Here is a 12,789-nt window from a genome sequence, read left to right as displayed (position 1 = left end):
AATGTCTTATGTATGGATGGAAATTTTAAAAAATATTGTAATTTACTTTAAAAAGACTCTATTTGTGATATCTGCACTTTATTTAAAAAATAAATATATATATATATATATATATATATATAATAAATGCCACATGTTTATTAAAAGTAAGAATTTGCTTTTAAACAGTAATTGTATAAGAATCCTGACATTCCCACCTCCCCCCCCCCCCCCCCTTCAGCAGATGTTCCCGTACCAGAGTGGATCAAACAAGAACTGTCTCAGAGCAATCACTGGAACTCCTCCATTGTTGAAAGATGGTTCCTCATGTCGGGAGCTTCTGGTGCTAGTAGTAATTTAATGGAATCATTTAGGTGAGCTATATTTGTATGCTTTCTGTCAGTCTCAACTGTTGCCCTTACTGGAGTATTTTTTTTTTTTCTTCAAAACTTTATTAGAGGCAATCAGAAGTAAGCAGAATAACAGATGTAAAATAGTTTGAATAGGTTGCTTTACCAGGTTTGTTTATTAGAGATGCATGTATCAAAAAAAAAAAATGGTCAGCTGAACTAAGATAAACCTCTGATGCCTAAGATTTGAGCTATACTGAATGCCCCCATGTCTGTGTATCCATTGCCGTCCAGATGTTGCAATTCAATGTACAACATAGTTGCAGTGCATAATGCACTGCTGCATAAACTTTTAGCACAACAGATGTATTGTTCCACTGAAAAAGGCACGGAATCTGCACAGCAAGGGATATGCTGTCACAACATTCACTATAAACCTAGCCATCTCCTGTAAACTGTTCTCCTTCAAGTTAAAAAGTACATCCGTACCAATGCTAGAAGTTGAATGCCATCTATATTGATGTTGCACATATTCTTCCATGGTCTAAAGGATGGCTAACATATCTCAGTTTTTGTTATGCGAATCTGCTCATGAAAATCTTGACAATCTTAAAATGTTGGGCAGGCTGGTGGTGTAGTGGATAGTGGTCTTGCCTTTGCTGGGTCCCGGGTTAAAATCTGGGCCAGACAACTATCTGTAAGGAGTTTATATGTTCATCCTGTGTTTGCATAGGTGTTGCACCTGCTACTTAGCAAGATAGTGTTGATTGTCTTATGGAAAATTAAAAACAAAATGAAAAATTTATTGGACCTTGTTGCCCTGCCATAGCATTCCTTTAATGTATCGTTGCAACAACAGTGGCCATATTTAATGTGGTACCTAGTTTATTTTTATGTGCCTTGAGTTGTAACTGATATTGAGAATATTTATATCAAAATTACAGGGCTATGCTAACTGTGGTACTTTTCATGCTTAGTCTCATAAGTGCAGCATCTTCTGACCAAGATGAACAGAGTTATGATCCAGAAATAACGCATCTGCTGTCTGAGTTTTATCAGAAGTCCACAGAGGAGTCTGGAAATGTAACCCAAGGAGAGAACCAAAAGAAACGTGAGTGTATTTGTTTTTGTGATTGACTCACGGGGTTAGGCAGGCCAATAAAATTGGCTTCTGACCGGCTCGGAGAGCGCTGCCATCATACTGACAGCAGAGCAAGAGGGCTGCAGCAGTGAGAGAGCAATGCGATTGGCGGTAGCAGTGGGAGCATGGGGTGGGATGATTAAAATCTATGCTCTGGCAGGAATAACCTGTTCCAAACAGCGTAGCTTTCAATCAGCATGGTCCGGAAGCGGTTAAGGTATTCACTGTATAAATTACATTGGACGTGATGCTAAGGTCACTCTAGATTTTCTGCCTGGCATTTTTGATGGAATGAAAAAAAAGTGAACAAAAAATCGATTGGACAAAACCAACATTTAGATTTACTATGGAACTGTTTACACCTATATGTTTTGGCCACTCTTGTTTTCCAACAGAGTAGTCATTACTTACTAAATCAGGCTTTTATTGGCCTTTGTATGGCTAGCTTTCATTTTTTACTTTGCCACCTTGAATCACTCACTGTATTCTTATTTTAACCCTTTAGCAGCCAATTTATTTAGATGCTTGCAAGTGCTTCAAGCCAATTTATTTTAGCACATTTTTATTTTTTTAGATCTCCATGCTTCTAATTAGTACTTCTGTAATGTATATTTATGGCCACTTGTCCCTAGGGGTCAGTGAGACAGCAACAGAGGACTTCTGATTTCAGTTTCTATATTTCTGCTAGGAGAGAGACATCAAAGCATTCCTAGAATTTACAGCACCACGAGTTCTGCGAACTAGAGGTCAAACACAGTGCACTTAACTCAAACAATAACTTTATTGAAGCTGCTAATGGGGTTAATTGTCCTCCCTACACAGATGGTTACCAGCCTCCTGTACCTCCTACACTCAACCATCTTATCTCAAAACTAGTCCCATAATTACTCTGTTTGTTTTGCCTCTCAACACAGAGATAAAATTATTATTCAGGTCAGGTTTGTTTTTTTGCACATCAGGTTTATTTGGAAGACAGTTAGACAAACATTGCAAATACTGTACAACACTGCGCATGAATCACACACTAATACAAAAAGTAAGGATTAACCTGTTGCAAGTAGAAAGATTTGTGCTTTCATGTTTTAGTCTTCAGCGCAGTACAAACGGATAAAACAAACCTGGCATGCCAGCAGTTTAACAAAAACATTAGTGCAAAGAAAAAAGGAATGAAATGTTAGAACACCTAACTAAAACCCTTACCATAAAAAGTCTGCCTCCAGATCATCACATCCAATAATACAATAGAGATGGGTGCTAAATAAGTAATGCTGGAAGGAGAAATGAAAGAGCAATATTCTAGTATGTGGGAAGTGCTTCTGTTCTCACCAAATCCTGTTAAATCTGTGTGGAGCGCCTCTTGATTGCTTCAGGATCTGGGAGTTTTTTTTTCTGGAATAATCCAGTCCTCTACAGCTAGGACCAGTGGCTGAATCCAAAATTTAGTGTAGACACAAGGAGGAATACCGTAGTGGTTTTACTAGTAATGGCCTTCAGGAAGTATATTTAGTAGGCATAATTTGGGGTCCACAGAATCGGGGCATCCCATTCGGTCATGCAAAAAGCGGATTATGTGAGTCCAGTAGGCCTTAGCCTCAAGACATATGAAAGTAGGTACCTTTTTTACAACCCCACATTTGGTGTTGTAAATGGAAAGTATAAAGAGCAATTGCGGTAACCTATCAAAGAGATGTGGAGAGACTTGAGCTACAGCAGAAAGAGTACTTTCACTCCTTACCATCTCACTGCCATGTAGATCTTTTGGTAAAGGCTCTACGAGTAGCAACAGTAAAGTGGGTGGCACGGTGGCCTAGTGGTTAGCACTCTCGCCTTGCAGCGCTGGGTCCCCTGTTCAAATCCCAGCCATGTCAACATCTGCAAGGAGTTTGTATGGTCGCTGCATGTCTGTACGGGTTTCCTCTGGGAACTCTAGTTTCCTCCCACAACCCAAGAACATACAAATAAGTGAATTGGCTTCCCCCTAAATTGGCCCTAGGCTACAATACATATACTGTATGATACATACCTAGACAGTGTTTTCCCCAGGCTCTTTTAGTCGGGTGCTCCACCCACCTAGTTTTCGTGAGCACCTAGCTGTCATCAGCTCACCTCCTCCTATGCTGTAAGCAGAATTGTGCAGAGAAGTGCCGGCCCTGTATTCTCTCATCTCGCCCCACCCGGCTGGAAAAAAAATTCTGGGGAGAACACTGTAGACATAGGACTATGGTAGGTATTAGATTGTGAGCTCCACAGAGAGACAGTTAGTGACAAGACTATATACTCTGTACATCGTTGCTGAAGATGTCAGCGCTATGTAAATACTAAATAATAATAGTATAAAACTTAAATCCACTATTTAGTAGAGGGACCAGTGAGAATGTTGAAAATGTCAGAAACCTCAGTTAGAATAATTGGGTACCGTGATTTAAAGTGACACTGAAGAAAAAAACAACTTATGATTTAATGAACTGTATGTGCAGTAGGGATAATTAATAGAACATTAGCAGCAAAGAAAAGTCTCATATTATTTTCAGATATATAGCTTTTTTTTATAACATTGCAGCATTCCTCTATATTTGCAATTTACAAACCACTCTATGTATTTTAAACGATAAAACTGAGCAGAGCTCATGATCCTTTGAACTTCTCTGCAATAAAACCTTATCTAAATCTGAGGCCTGGGACCCACTAGCAGTGCATTTCTAAGCGCTTGTGATTTGTAAAGCTGTTACTAATGTAATGCTATGGGGAGATTTTTAAAAAATCACATCTCTCAAGTAGGATCATACCCATAGCATTACATTTTCTCAAATTACAACTGCTTACTAAAGGTTCAAAAAAGCACTGCTAGTGGGTTCCAGGCCTGACTGTTACTTTACCTGCTTCAGAAAACAGCACTGTATCAGACCCAAATTAAGTGCAATAACTCAGATAAGCACAGGTTTGAATCTGCTGCTATGGAGGTGGTCCCGGGACACCGAAGCTGCGTCAAGGAACATACCGCCTGCCAGGGGCTGGAGGAATGCCCCTGGTAAGTAGATCTCATTTTGGGAGAGTTCGGATGTATCCTTTAACTCGTCTTGTACTGGAAAACATGAGAATAATTTATTTGCTACTAATGCTCTATCTCTTAGCTGTACTACACATACAATGCAACACATACAATGCATTATTTCGTACGTTTATTTTCACTTTTGGTTCCCCTTAAGGTTGTGTGCTAATTGCATGTAAGCTAACTGCGGGGTTTGAGGGAGTGCACATTTTGGTTACCGAACTCTCAAAAGATTTAATGGAACCCAGCTCAAAGGTTTTATTTTTTGTTTTTTAATATGGAGTTTAAACCCAATGTATGAATAAGGAAATCTTTTAAACAGTTTGCTCATCTAATAGTAGCTTTGCCTGGTCATCTTCAGGTATGTTAGAATGAAGTCAGGCCTGCTGTTTTATCTTGTTGCTTAATTGCTTCAGGTCAGCCTTGCACTCCGGTAAGGCAGAAGATGAAAACCATGCCCCGTTCTCTGCAGATGTTAAATGCAGCAAGGTTATATTCTAAAGCTCAAAAAACACAGCCAGATGGGTCATCAACTGGCCCTATGGAGAGAAGCTCACAAGCGAAGAGGAGATCTTCAGAGAAGACAGAACCTCCGACCAAGAAACAGATAGGTGAGATTCTCCTTAGACCGGTTTTACATTTGTGTTTTTGCATTGCGAAGCTCCTGCCGCATCACAATGCAAAAAAAAGTCACTTGTATGACCCTGCAGCAGAGTGTGCGGATTGCCCCCCCTCCTGTCAGTGACGTACGCTCTGCTGGACAGGAAGTACATTGCTGGGATTTCCGTTGATATGTGCCACGACACACCGCACTCCACCATTTACGCTTACTGCGTTGCCCTTAGATTTCTATTACCCCAACACCATGTGTTAAGCGCAATGCTTGCGGGAATACGCTGCAGGTTGTATGTTGGGATTGTGGCTGATTTGGAAACGACTAGTGTAAAAGGGGCCTCAAAAGATCTGTCATGGTACGCATACCCCTGGGGGTACTTGGGTTGGTTTTATGAGGGTACCTGAAGTTGTCACACCTATGGTAAATCTGTTACAGTGAAGGCCTATTTCCACTACGCCCGAATCCAGGCAGAATCTGCAGCGTTTCCCCCGCAGGCGAGAGGGACAGGGAAATGCTGTCTATCTCTTCCATAGCTGCCTACTGCAAAATCCCTATAGCTAGACACGGCTTAGTGATTCGGGCTGCGGCTTCGCAGCAGAATGCGAGCCGCGGCTGAATCGGAAACGGCTAGTAGTGGAAATGAGCCCTTAGCCTTGGAATTTAAAAATGGTTAATCATGTGTAAATAAGCCTAAGTATTTTTAAAGGGAGTTATTGAAATGCATATATACACAAGCATTGAGGACTCCTAACATATGTATCAAGGGGAAGATTATATCTGCAATAGGGGGTACAGGGCAAACAATATCTCTTATGAAGGGGGACATGCTAAAACAATGAGAAACACTGAATTCTACACCAAGGCCTCAATTCACTAAGCATTGCTGCATTTGGTAATGCAAAAAATAAATTCTTTCACCGATCACCTTCCCAAATTCCAATTCACTAAACCAATTACCGCACAGAAAATTGAAATTACCGACTAGTGAGGTAAATTACTAACTTGTGCTGTAAAAACCTCAAATGTCAAATAATTGCAATTCACAAAGATGTATGCATTCGGTAAATTAAACAAGTGTTCAGTATTTTTCTCCAGCACTTAGCAGCTGATAACTCACTCTTTCCACATGCTCTCTTCAGGCAGTAATATTGACAGACAACCATTAGGGAGAGCCAGGCAGCCAATAGGGAGAGCTACACAGCCCTGCTTCGCACTTTTTGGTTTGATACGCTGGGAGGCGGGACTTAAAGAGACACTGAAGCGAACTTATTTTGCATGTTACCTTATAAGTCGCTTCAGTGCTCTCATAACAAGTAATCCGCCATGTCCCCGCCGCTAAACGAGGGCTGCAGAGCCCCCAAATCACTCTGCAAATATCCATGACCAACTTGGTCGTGGTTCTTGCTGCGCTGAGAGGCAGAGCTTCCAGCTGTAGCTCTGCCCCTCCTCACGTCAATCGCCGCGCGGATCGCCGCCTCTCCCCGCCCCTCTCTGTGAAGGAAGAGAGAGGGGCGGGAAGAGGCGGCGATGCGCCGCGATTGACATCAGGAGGGGCAGAGCTACAGCTGAAAGCTCTGCCCCTTCCAGGAAATGCCGTCTGGATTGCCCCCAGGGGATTTGGGGGCTCTGCGGCCCTCGTTTAGTGGCGGGGACACGGCGGATTACTTGTTATGAGAGCACTAAAGCGACTTATAAGGTAACAGGTGCACAATAAGTTTGTGTCAGTGTCTCTAACTTTCACAGAGCAGGGGAAAGGCATTTTTTGAGGCTTTTCTGCATCCCTTTAGATGTGCATATCTGTATTCTGGCACACAGAAGAGCTCCCTTTGGTGGCGGCAGCATATCTTAAGGGATGACAGGATGCACTACACTGAAAACCCGGAGTTGTGCACACAGCATCCTGCCTCATCGCCGACCTGCTCCACAGCTGGCCGAGTGCGGTATTTTACCAACCATAATTTTATCGAACTGCCCTTAGTGAATTGAGGCCCATTTGTGTATGGCTGACTTGTTCTTTGTGTAATAGCTTTGTGTGCTGTTATGACGATGCCACCGAGAGGTATTGAATCTGAACATCCTAATTGACCTTTGTGCAGATGCCACTACTGCACTTACTAAAGAATAGCTGGTTACTTTAGGTTTACAGGTTATTTTAAACTATGTTGATGGGCAGAGTAAAGGTGCTCCGAACTTACGGTCTACAGTATAAAGACACTGCTTTGTATTTGATCTGAGGAAGCGGACTGTATTCTGCAAAACACATTATCATTGATGGTGTCTGATGAATAATAAAACTTTTTGTTTGAAATTGGCTTTGCCCCTTCCTTTGAGGTAAGATCACCACCACCACCTATTTTTTGGGAGCGTGTTCTCCCTCCCAGTTCCTGACACAATGCTCAAATGCACTTTACTTGTGCCGCCTCAATCTATTGGCGCACACATGCATAGCTGGCCTTTGACCTGAGCGACGGCTCAGGGCGCCGGCTTCCAAGGGGGCGCCTATAGCTGGTTACCTATTATGAGGGCACCTACACCTGATTTCCTAAACTGGGGGCACCAACAGCTGGCTACCTATATACTGGAGGCACCTACGCCTGGCTACCTATGGGGGCGATGGAGACCTTCAACTGACTTCCTATACTGGGGGCACCTATGCTTGGCAACCTATATTGAGGGCACCTACGCATGAGATCATATACTGGGGCACCTATACCTGGCTACCTACCTATACTGAGCGTGAGGGCGTTTTTTTCTTTTTTGGAATGGCGCACTGCGGCTATAATGCGTGGTGCAAATTGTCGGTGCTGTGCTATCACTGTCCCACTGATTGATTTATTCATATTCCTGAATGGTTCTAGCCTTCATTTTTAAGTTTATTCAGGATAATGCACTCTTTCCATCCATTTGTGGTTACTAATAGTATTTTTTCTATTATACATATGTGATGTGTCATTTGGCGTGATGTGTCATGACGTCAAAAATGTTGGGAACCACTGTCCTAGGAGATAGCTCAGGAGAAAAGGTTAAGTGTGTGTGTGTGTGTGTGTGTGTGTGTGTGTGTGTGTGTGTGTGTGTGTGTGTGTGTGTGTGTGTGTGTGTGTGTGTGTGTGTGTGTGTGTGCGCGCGCGAAGAGGATGAAGGGGGGCACAAAAATCAGGTTTCGCTCAGGGTGCTGTGAAACCTAAGGCCGGCCCTGCACACATGCACTTTGATATCAACACCACTTGGGCTACTTGCAGGTCATGTGATGAAATTCTGGGGGCCATAAAAAGCCCCCAGAATGGGCAGCATGGTGGCGTAGTGGTTAGCTCTCTCGCCTTGCAGCGCTGGGTCCCTGGTTCGAATCCCAGCCAGGGCACTATCTGCAAAGAGTTTGTATGTTCTCTCCGTGTCTGCGTGGGTTTCCTCCGGGCACTCCGGTTTCCTCCCACATTCCAAAAACATACGGATAAGTTAATTGGCTCCCCCTGAAAAAAAATTGGCCCTAGACCACAGTACTTACACTACATAATATAGACATATGGCACTGGTAGGGATTAGATTGTGAGCTCCTTTGAGGGACAGTTAGTGACAAGATATATATATATATATACACACTGTACAGCGCTGCGTAATATGTCGGCGCTATATAAATACTAAATAATAATAGTTCAGGCTCCCATTTTTGTGTAGCACAAAATACTTCATTTATTTCAGTAATTCAACTTAAAGTGGAACTGTAACGGCAAAATGTCCCCTGGGGGGTACTCGCCTCGGGTGGGGGAAGCCTCCGGATCCTAATGAGGCTTCCCACGCCGTCCTGCGTCCCTCGGGGGTCTCGCTGCAGCCCTCCGTACAGCCGTGACGTAATATTTTACCTTCCTGGCTCCTGCGCAGGCGCTCTGACGGCTGTCGGCTCCGAAGTAGGCGGAAATACCTGATCGCCGTCGGGTCCGCTTTACTGCGCAGGCGCAAGTCTCCAGCGCCTGCGCAGTAGAGCGGACCCGACGGAGATCGGGTATTTCCGTCTATTTCCGAGCCGAATGCAGCCACAGCGCTCCCGCTGGAGCCAGCAAAGGTAAATATTGAAATTACAGTCGGGCCTGTCGCCGGCTGTTCAGAGGGCTGCAGCGAGACCCCCGTGGGACGCAGGACGGCGTGGGAAGCCTCATTAGGATCCGGAGGCTTCCCCCACCCAAGGTGAGTACCCCCCAGGGGATCTTTTTAAAGTTACAGAGTCTCTTTAAAAAGGTGAAACTAATCTAGGAAATTGACTCATTATATGCAAAGCGAGTTATTTCAAGGCTTTATTTTGATGATTATGGCTTACAGCTTACAAAAACATCAAAATCTCACTCTAATCAGCTGATTAATCCAAAACGCCTGCAAAGGGTTCCTATTTCAGAATCTGAATCATCAGAATCATTTATTTATCGCCAAGCACGACTTGGTCGTGCCCGGAATTGGGCTTGGCACAAAGCAGGTAAAGGAAAAGACAGGCAACAGAGATAACAGGAAGCATACATCAAACATAATGTAGTACAGTGGTGATACACAACAGAGAAAAACCTTGTTCACAGTAATTAAGGAGATCTGCCGTGCAGACATGCTTAATGGACGGTTCCGGCTAGTTGAGTAAGAACGGTTCTGGCTAGTTGAGGAAGAACAGGCTGATGGGAGGACTGTGCGGTGGTGGAGGGGGGTGGGAGTGAGTCTAGAGAGTTCAGTGATTTGACTGCTGAGGGGAAGAAACTGTTCCTGTGCCTTCATGTATTAGCCTCACCTTTTAAGTTAAATTACTGAAATCAATGGACTTTAGCACAATATTCTAAATTTTTTTTGCGTTTCACCTGTACAATGAACTTGTGTAAAATTTCACCAGAAGCAACCTAAATATTTATTTGCTTCTGTTTCACCTATCTGATTTATATAAGCCATTACAAAAATGTATGTATATGTAAGTAAACCATGATTTTGAGTTTCCGGTTTGTGTGTACATAGATAAACATGTAAACTTTACTTTTTATTTCTCAGGTTTTAAGTCTGAAGATGACTTAATTTCCTTTTTAAAAGAGGATTATGATAAAGAGGTATCTGGGGAAGGTCTTGTGCTGGTATCGTGTGTCAGGAATGCATTTTCTGCTGTAAAATCTTACTTGAAGACAGCAAGCAGCCAGCAGGTAGAGGTGAGTATATGTCCTGTCCACTCAGTCTTCTTCATTTCACCATTAAAGGATACCCGAAGTGACATTATGCGAGAGACATGTTTTTTTTTTTTTTTACCTTTCTTGCGCTCAGAAGCAATTTCTGCTAGGAAAGTGTTTTATAGTTGGAATTTCTTATCAGTGAGGGTCACACTGTAGTCACTGTAGTCTGAGTCAGGACTGAGTCAGCCACTTGCATACCTGATATTTAGCTCTTTCAGGCAGAGAAAAAAAAAGGAACATAGCATAGTTATTTGTGTGCTAGGCACTGTACATACACGTCTCTCATTATGTCACATGTCAGTTCGGGTATCCTTTAAAGCAGCATAGCAAGCAAAATCTTTTGTGTTACAGAGTGACTGCAAAGATAAAATCAGACTTTTGCTAAAGACCAGTAAAATGATCCGGCAACTCTATGGACAGAATTCAAACAAGGAAGCCAAGCTCAGAGAGTAAGTGATTCTTATATTACCATGCCATAATTATAAATTAAGACTTGTACCATTCACCTAATTTATTTTATTCTAGATGTCAAATTCAAGCAATGCTGAGGCTGGAAATGTGTGTGCAGTGTCCTTCAATGCAAGCTAATGAGGATGAACTGGAAGAAATTGTTGAGGAGGTAGGCAATCAGCCAAGTGCATTTTACCTGCTTTAAAGGAGAACTGTATTGAGAGGTATATTGAGGCTGCTATATTTATTTCCTTTTAAGCAATACCAGTTGCCTGGCTATTCAGCCAATACTCTGCCTCTAATACTTTCAGCCATAGGCCCTGAACAAGCATGCAGGAGATCAGGTGTTTCTGACAACTATCTGACAGATATGACAAGATTAGCTGCATGTGTGTTCCTGGTGTGATTCAGACACTTCTTCAGCCAAATAGACCAGCAGGGCTGCCAGGCAACTGGTATTGCTTAAAGTGGTATTGTCGCCATAAAAATCAAATTTCAACAGCAACTGGTCTGAGTGTATTAAGTGATAAAGATGCTAATCCTGCATTCAAGACTTTTTCTGCTGTTATGGTTTGGAGTTATCACATACTTTAGGAGCACTGGCACTAGTGACAAAAAGTTGAATGCTGGGAGTTCTTTTTATATATAATATATTCCTCCTCTTCCATTTATTTCCCTGCCTAGCTGATCACTTGTGTTTACAAGCAAGGCTGAGGTGACTCAGTGATTGGATGTGTAAATAAAAAAAAGACTCTGGGAGGAGGGCAGTTAATGAATACACAATGAGCAAGAGAAAGGAGGGGGGAAAACAAGAGTCAGGAAGGATATGATGTCAGCATTAGCTTGGCAAGATGGCCACTGCCTAGAGTAGGATTCTCTGCTATTCCTTTATAAAATTCACAGGAATCGTTGTGGATAGCACAATACATCTGTTATGTAAATAGAAGTAGTATTTATCTACTTATATATGTGTTTATTTCTAGGTTAGCATGGGTGTCGTTTGTTCTTTAAAGGAAATAAATATGGCAGCCTCCATATCCCTCTCACTACAGTTCTCCTTTAAAGCGGAATGAAACCCAGCATTTCTACTTTCCTCTAATAGATTTACAGCATATTCTATACAACCAGCCTTTTTTTTTTTTTACTAGAACAGCATTCAAAGGGTTAACACAGGCCTTAGAACAGGGGGGCCCACACTTTTTTTTAAGGTCGCGAGCTACTTTGAGAACTATCCGGTCACAGTGATCTACTGCGCTATGGCATAATTGGGCTAACTACCTCTTAAATCAATCAAAAATAAACATAATTATTCATAGTTTCCCCATCCCAGCATAAGTGGATACAATCACTCAACCCCAGTCCCTTTCTCAAGCATAGCAGAGTCCCCCCCCTACAAAGTAATTAGACCCCCCCCCCCATGGTGCAGAGTATCCCCACATGCACTGTGTCCAACCACGTGGGGAAGGCGAAGGACCGCTATCTCCACAGGAAGTGCTGGAGGGAGAGACGCTGTCATTCAGTTGCGTCTCTCCCCTTTAGCCGCGCATCTCCCCTTGCCACCCCCCCCTCCCCTGACTTCTGATTAGCTGTGTGCTGTTCTGCATTGGTTAGCAGAGCAACACAATATAACAAAGCGGCGTCCGTGAAGAGCGGTGCCGGCAGTAAAATATGACAGGCTGCCGCGATCTACCGGAAGTTGTAGTTAATGTTATCTTGTGTTTAATTGTATCAAGTGAGGAATGTAAACCAAGTCTTCTCTGACACTGTTGGGTCTCCTAAAGACAGTGAGACAATCAGAAAGCATTTATGCTTAACCACTTCAGTCTATCTGGACGGATATATCTGTCCAAATAGACTGTGCAGCTGCCGCTGCCTGAGGCGCGATCGTTCGCACCACCGCGCGTGCTCCCGCTGCTTGCCGTTACCCCACCGATCAGTGAATGGGAATAAAATTCCCACTCACCGATCTAAGTCCCCCGCAGAAAAACCGACGCTCTCTAATCAGAGACCGCGGTATT

The 12,789-nt window shown here is 43.0% G+C and overlaps 1 protein-coding gene across 2 annotated transcripts in view; it reads left to right on the top strand.

Annotated features, from left to right (window-relative positions):
- Positions 1 to 12,789, top strand: part of TICRR (TOPBP1 interacting checkpoint and replication regulator) — an 88,358-nt gene that overhangs the window by 19,437 nt on the left and 56,132 nt on the right. Inside the window, exons 5-10 of one of the 2 annotated variants that reach the window (XM_068275197.1) lie at positions 224 to 353; positions 1,307 to 1,440; positions 4,936 to 5,130; positions 10,149 to 10,300; positions 10,673 to 10,770; positions 10,847 to 10,940. In XM_068275197.1, the coding sequence (XP_068131298.1) occupies positions 224 to 353; positions 1,307 to 1,440; positions 4,936 to 5,130; positions 10,149 to 10,300; positions 10,673 to 10,770; positions 10,847 to 10,940 (803 nt within the window). Of the gene's footprint in view, positions 1 to 220; positions 354 to 1,306; positions 1,441 to 4,935; positions 5,131 to 10,148; positions 10,301 to 10,672; positions 10,771 to 10,846; positions 10,941 to 12,789 lie in introns of both variants that reach the window. The other variant, XM_068275196.1, reaches the window with a different exon arrangement.

Source organism: Hyperolius riggenbachi, chromosome 3, assembly GCF_040937935.1.
Source record: "Hyperolius riggenbachi isolate aHypRig1 chromosome 3, aHypRig1.pri, whole genome shotgun sequence".
Classification (NCBI taxonomy): Eukaryota; Metazoa; Chordata; class Amphibia; order Anura; family Hyperoliidae; genus Hyperolius; species Hyperolius riggenbachi.
Note: the sequence above shows the minus strand (reverse complement) of the source record. Positions and strands in the feature narration are given on the sequence as shown.